General features: G+C 37.0%; 1 protein-coding gene across 1 annotated transcript in view; it reads right to left on the bottom strand.

Annotated features, from left to right (window-relative positions):
• Positions 1-124: 124 nt before the first annotated feature.
• Positions 125-7500, bottom strand: part of LOC107667870 (peroxisome proliferator-activated receptor gamma-like) — a 33269-nt gene continuing 25893 nt past the window's right edge. The window contains exons 6-7 of the mRNA XM_016459599.1: positions 2099-2567; positions 125-853 (exon numbers count right to left, since the gene is read on the bottom strand). Coding sequence (XP_016315085.1) covers positions 606-853; positions 2099-2567 — 717 coding nt within the window. The 3' untranslated portion in view covers positions 125-605. The remainder of the gene's footprint in view (positions 854-2098; positions 2568-7500) is intronic.

Here is a 7500-nt window from a genome sequence, read left to right as displayed (position 1 = left end):
TATAAAATAGTGACAATCACCATGTTAAACTAGCATATATATATATGTACAGTATATATATTATAAATTATATTGTATTATGACATATATAAAATATTCATCAGAAATAATTTGAAAATGCTGCATGACTTAATATGCCCCAAAGAGCATTTGAAGCAAAAAAAAAAAAAAGTCTCTATAAAGGGATTCAACATGGTGAATTTTATATCTAAATTTATTTGCATAGTTACCTAGAAAAATCTTGCATTATTTTTGTCTTACCTTTATCTTTTTTTACTCAAATGTTTATTTCCAGGTTTAAAAAACCTCCTAACTTGCAGTGTGGTTTCAAGACTTCTGCACACCTCTGTTTTATGTCATTTTTAAAGATGAAATAAGGAGTGTCACGTTTATGTCCATGGCTTTATCTGTAAGGCCTATGAATGCACAAACACAAGTGCGGTTTGAAATCAGCTGGTGAAAAGTTTTCACAGTGGTACTGCCCTCTTAAACCAGAAAGCCAGAGAGGAATCTGATAGTGTGTCTGCTGATGAAGGTTTTTCAGTGCAAACACACCAGGACTAGATCAGAGCAGTACAGCGAGCTCAGAATCTGTCAGACACAGACTAGTACAAGTCCCTCATGATCTCCTGCAGCAGCGGGTGCAAGCACCAGTCCACCTCGGTCTCCTTCAGTAGCTGGATCAGCTGCACGTGATCGGTCACCAGCTGCCGGAGGTCCGTCATCTTCTGCAGCACTTTGGCGAACAGCTGCAGGGAGTCGGGATGGCTCGTCTTCAGCTGCAGCTCCAGAGCATGAAGAACCGTCTCCTGCAGGTCCTCGATGGGCTTGACGTTCAGCAGACCCGGTCGATCTACCAGACGAGAAACGGTTTGAGACAGCGGTTCATTTCACTGGGAATTATTACAGAGCAAACTGAGCTTTTCCTATAGATTTGTTCAGGTGAATCTCACGAAGAGTTTCAGGGTTTCCAGTCATATTTAAGCACAGAAACAGAAAGAAAAGAAAATTAAAAAGTAATAATAATGATGATAATCAACATCCCTTTCCCATTTTCTCATTATTGTGATAAAAACATCACATTAAAAACAGTAAAAAAACACTAAATTTTTGTTATTGTATAATCATAAAAATAATTCACCAGGATTTTATTTTTTAATAATTACCATAAATTAAATTTAGTCCAAAAGTTAGCGCAATTTATATGTACATTTATGTTTATTTTTTTACAATTTTACAAATGTTGTTTATAATTTAAAGATTATAATTATTAATAAAAATAATGTCACAATGAAAAAAAAACTTAATTACAGTTTTTTTCAACTGCATACACATTTTCAAAACTTTGTCTTCTTTTTCAAAACTTTACACACAAATCCAAGAACTGCACACAAAATGCTAAATTCCTCACATCTCTCGCAAAATGAAGCACTGCTTTCAAAATATCAAAAGCAAACATTTGCAAACACCTTTGCCATAATATTAATTGCTGTTAGATTTGTGTGCTGTTTTGCGAAAAGTGTTTTATGAAATTGAAAACCGAGTCAAAGGCTGAGAATTAGTGTGTGGTTTTGCAGATTTGGGGTGTGCTTCTGCTGTTTGAGTGTCAGCTTTCAGAAACTATGTGACGAGTAAAGATTTAGTGTGTAAGCAGTTGAAAAAAAACTGCAAATAAAAAAAGAATAAATCAATAGGGCTTCATTTTCTTCATGGCCCAGTCTTTTCTTGCACGTTTTTGAGATTCACCTGTTGTCTGATGTTCTTTTAGAGTCTTAAGTTAATTTTCACACAGAGTATTTTATCATGTGTTTGCATCAACAAAGTTTCAAAGTTGGCATTTTAATGCATCTCTGACCAATAAAACTAAACGATAACTGCACTGGTTCCTGCAGAACTGTGAATTAAACAACTATAGTGATAACGAGCCAAAAACGGAGGTATGACGCAAGCTGGCGACAGCTCAGATCACAAGAGTCTGGTTTAAGCTGAGCGGAGATGATATGGTGAGTCACAGCTTGTGGTTGGACCTGAGGTTAGTCTTAGCATCGGCTGACTGATGCAAGCTAAAGAGGGGGTTTGTTCTGGAAGCGAGACCCACCTCCGCTCAAGATGATGACGGCCAGGAACAGAGCCATGTCGCTGTCGTCCAGCTCCAGCGTGTTGAACCTGACGGAGAACTCAAACTTGGGCTCCATCATCTCGCAGAAGGGCTTGCGCAGGCTCTTGAGGAACTCGCGGGTCATGAAGATCTGGCCGTAGGAGATGAGCATGCCGTCTTTGTTCATGAGCGGCGCTATCATGATGATGAGGACTTCGATGACGCCGTACTTCAGCAGCGTCACCTGGTCGTTGAGGTCCAGGCTGACGAAGCCCGGGATGCTCTTGGCGAACTCGGTGACCTCGCTGACGGCTTCGGCCGAGCGCGACTGGCAGCTGTGGAAGAAGCGGAGCTCCACCTCGTGCATGACGCTCATCTCGGCCCTGCGGAGCTCCTGCGCCGGCATCTGCCTGCTGTTGATCATCTGCTCGCCTTCCAGCAGAGACTTCATGTCGTGAATAACGAATGGCTGTGAACCAGAACAAAGTGATGGGAAGCTTACTTAGATTACAAGCTACCCTACATGAAATGTAACAAGTAGTGTAACTATTTCTATTACTTTATTAAAGTAACTGATTACATTTGATAATTTTTGATTACTTTTCTACATTTATAATGAATTTTTTGAACTGTTTGAATCATTCTGAAACATGTAAAGCAGGCTGGGTTAACTTCACAGTAGTGATCAACGCTGATTACTGTCAGGCTTTCAAAATCCTTCGTCACTTGGATTAAGATTATAATAATTTAATTTTAAAGCACCGCTACCACAAAATCAGACTTACTTTGGGATCGTTCTGAGGTTGAATACCGATTTAAAACCATAACAAGAACTGGTTTAATAGATATGTGACCCTGGAGCACAAAACCAGTCACAAGTGTCAGTTTTTTGAGATTGGGATTTAAACATCATCTGAAAGCTGAATAAATAAGCTTTCCATTGATGTATGGTTTGTTAGGATAGGATAATATTTGGTCGAGATACAACTATTTGAAAATCTGGAATCTGAGGGTGCAAAAATATCAAAATATTGAGAAAATCATCTTTAAAGTCGTGCAAATGAAGTTCTTAGCAATGCATATTACTAATCAGAAATTAAGTTTTGATATATTTACAGTAGTAAATTTACAAAATATCTTCATGGAACATGTTCTTTACTTAATATTCTAATGATTTTTGGCATAAAAGAAAAATGGATAATTGTGACCCATACAATGTATTGTTGGCTATTGCTACAAATATACCCCAGAGACTTAAGACTGCTTTTGTGCTGCAGGGTCACATATAATTCTGTTTTTGAAATCAAATCTTTGCATAGCTATGACAGGAAACACTGGAATCGAACAATGGCTTTGGAAAAAGCAGTTCATCTTAAAAAAATAAAGCATATACATAAACCCAAATAGGAAATAAAACAGTTATGGAATAAGCATGTGTACTAAACTCCTGAAAAATCGGTGTCTCATACTTAGAGCAACTTGGGAAAGAAATCAATTAAATCTCTATGTGTGAAAAAAATCTAATGTAACCTCCTTTGTAATCTTTGACATTTTCATAAGTAACTGTAATTTAATAACACTTTTTTTTTCTCAGTAACTGTAACTGCTTACAGTTACATTTATTTTGTAGCTAGTTACTCCCCAACACCGAGTGTGCGTTACGAAATCTTCTATAAAAGTAAGGGTGCGATCACACTAGTTCGGTTCTCTTGGTTCGTTTGGTCCGGATCAAAAAAAGAAAACAATACATTTGCTCCTGGTCCACGTAGTGTTCACACTGGCATTTCTGACAGCGAACCTAAAGGCATTGTCACACATTCACAACCTGATTGGTCGGGTTGAATGACGTATATTTTGTGACGGAACTCATTAAACACACCAAACAAAAGGTGTGTTCGACTTAAAGCGGCGCTCAAAGCACCCATTAACCGATTACTCTGCTCAGCGCTGCTTTAAGTCGAACACAGCTAATGCCGTCTGCTGGACTAAGCGTGCTCATTGTTGAGTGTACATATGATTTTATCTTTACCACATGCGAACTCACGAAGAGCTCATAAAAGGCACTTTACCTCCTCGTTGCTCCACGTTTGTCCTCTACTCATTTTGTTTTGGATACACCGCTTGTTCTGCGTCGTCAAATCATGTCGCATAGCATCGCATCTTGTCATTACATTCTGTTTTTGGTTCGTTTAGAAGTATTTGGTCCATGTTGAGTTCATATTTCATTTGAACCGCACCAGGATCCGTTTGGAAGCGGACCGAGACTCATCTTTTTAGCAGTCTCGTGCACACCAGGGTTCGGATCGCAGCGTTCACACTTACTCAAACGAACTGCACTAACAATCGCACCAGAGTTCGTTTTAATCGAACCAAACACCCTGAGAGAAGCTCATGCGTAACAGCTGTCTCCGCTAACTAACTGTGTGTAAGTACTCGAGTCTGGACAAAATCTGAGCCAAGAGAATATTTTCTACGGCTAGTCCATGAGTCCAAATCCTCCAGAAAATAAGGTTTCGGACTTGAGTCTGAGTTCGGTCTTGTCTGAACTCGAGTTCTACAACACTGGCTGTAAGCATTACTACATAAATATATGAATTAGTGCTGTCAAACGATTAATCGCATCCAAAATAAAAGTTTTTGTGTCAAACAGTTAATCACGATTAATCGCATCCAAAATAAAAGTTTTTGTTTATGTAATATATGTGTGTATACTGTGTATATTTATTATGTACATATAAATACACACACACATACAGGTACAGTATATATTTAGAAAATATTTCCATGTATATATTTATATTAATATAATTGATATTATATATAAATATTTTAAATGTATAAACATAACATATTTTTCTTAAATTGCATGTGTGTCTATTTATATATACATAATAAATATACACAGTTCACACACATATATTACGTAAACAAAAACCTTTATTTCGGATGCGATTAATCGCGATTAATCGTTTGACAGCACTAATATGAATGCATATCTTGGCATTGGTTGAATATGAACTTCTCAAGGTTTCTCTCAAGTGTTGTTGCAGAGATTTAGGCCCGAATGCAGCCTCAAAACGCATCCTTTGTTTCCCAGGCCATGAAGGACTCAACAGATGGATCCTTCGCGACACAGACTATCCCAAGATTCATTACTTGCCAGTAATGTGGGGATTTTTTTGACAGAAAATGCCAGATAGGTTTCAACTTAATTGAATATCTAATGCTACAAAAACAAACACTTTAATATCCAGTGACTTAGATACAGTGTTGGGGGTAACGCACTACAAGTAACACGAATTACGTAATCAGATTACTTTTTTCAAGTAACTAGTAAATTAACACACTTTTTAATTTACAAGAAAATGTCTGAGTTACTTTTTTAAATAAGAAAAGCCAGTTACTTTGTTTCCATGTATTGACTGACAGCTCTGGTGTTGCCATGGTGACAGAAATCAGGCATAAATGCAGAGGTATGAACATGATCTTACTGTACTTCATGAATTTGCTCATCTCACCTGCACAAAAACTGATCCAGTATTCCTCAAAATTAATAAAATGAAATGCAAACTCAGAATATGATGCAAACCTGCAATAACTAAAACTGTTAAATAACAAATATCCTTTACGTATTTAATCGCATTTTATTAAACAGTGTCTTTGCTCCTGATTTTCAACTATCCAATTCAAACATACTAAGCAAATATGACTTTAGATAAACATAACGTGTTTAATTGTAGTTATTGCTGAATAGTGTTGAACTTTCTTCTCCTGCGTCATATTCTTCATGCAGTTTGTTTGAGCTGCGCCCTCTACTGTACAGACGTGAATTTACATTTCCTTCAGCCTGAGGCGCATTCATTTCACTTTTGCTGTGAAAAGGCTTTTTCATTTGCCAAAAATTTAACTTTTTTACATTAAAAACAAACAAGCAAGCACTTCCCAGATGAGAAAAAGTAACGTAACACATTACTTTCCATAAAAAGTAACTAAGTAACACAATTAGTTACTTTTTTAGGGATTAACGCAATATTGTAATGCATTACTTTAACGCTGCTTATGCTTTATATAGTTTAATGTGCATTAATGGACCAAGGTGAACAGGTTTAGACAGGTTGTGAAGATCAATCCTAAGTATGCTAGACTGTCCCACTTAACAATGCTCGCTTCGACCGTCACAGCCTTCGAACTGCCCACTTTATTTACAGTGCAATACAACAAGTATGCGGCAAGGAGCGCTATACTGGGAGTAAACTGTCTAAAGGCTTTCTCTTTCAGGCTAAGGTCAAAAGTATCTTGTTGAGCAAGTTAATAATATCTAGGTACCTGATGTGTCCAGTTTAACGGCACAAACTGTGTGATATGAAGGTAACTCTATCGCCCTCTTGAGGACTGGAGTTGATCACAACAGGACGGTGTGTTTTCAGTACGTAAACATTGATGTTGGTGTACTGTAAGTTTCTGGCAGCAAACGGATGCATTCATGAACATGACCTCAAAAATGCTGTCGAACAAAACGCTTCCTGATTTCACGTCGTTCCACCTCAAGATCAAGTTAGACAGTAATACGACAGGTCTTCTGCAAATGTGCTGCCAGTGTCACTGAAAGAGTGAGCTCTGGATTCCCGTCTACCTATGATTCCTCACAGCGTTTACTCTCGCATTAGAACAGAGTCCCAAGCTGATCTTTCGTTTTCTGTCAGCTTCCTTTGAGTTGTCTGCATGAGTGCACAAGCCCCGAATGTGGAACTAATCAAGCATTTTTTTATATTTGTGTAGGCCTTTCTTTTTGCAGTCTGTGCCTTTATAAATATTTCTCCTGCAAAGAGAGCAGATGTTTGGTATCACTGGCTGCGTTAGTCAAAACAAGCATCTAACAGCCTTGGTCATATCTCTTGTTAAAGACACATGATGCAGGCGTTTTATGTGTGGTATGTTTGATTTCAGCTTATTTCCAACAAAACAGGAATGTTCAATGGAGAGGCCGAGGGGCTTCGTTTTTGGCATTCGTTATTGCTATGTTTATATACTGTAAATAAAATATGAAAACAGGAGCATGAAAATAAGAAATGTGAATTTGTTCTTGTTGAATGTAAAATGTCGTCTTTGAAATAAATGTTTTGTTATCTAAAGCAGTGATATTCATACATTTTTCAGTGTGGTCTAAGTGTCCAAATACCTTTTGGGGTGACAGTGTGATACAATGTAATAATTAAAACAAAAACATACAAATAAAATAAATATTTTTGTTTCAATAAAAACTATTAAATAAAAAATATTACCCAGTATAACATTTCTTTAATTTTAGGAATTCCTTTTTTTTTTTTTTAAATATACATGTATATAGTCAGCAAGGTAACAAATAATTTTAAGTTTAAACTATTATTTTTTACAGTATATAC

The sequence above is a fragment of the Sinocyclocheilus anshuiensis genome, unplaced genomic scaffold (assembly GCF_001515605.1).
Source record: "Sinocyclocheilus anshuiensis isolate Anshui unplaced genomic scaffold, SAMN03320099.WGS_v1.1 scaffold2615, whole genome shotgun sequence".
Classification (NCBI taxonomy): Eukaryota; Metazoa; Chordata; class Actinopteri; order Cypriniformes; family Cyprinidae; genus Sinocyclocheilus; species Sinocyclocheilus anshuiensis.
The sequence above is the reverse complement of the archived record's forward strand: the minus strand, read 5'-3'. Positions and strand labels throughout refer to the sequence as shown.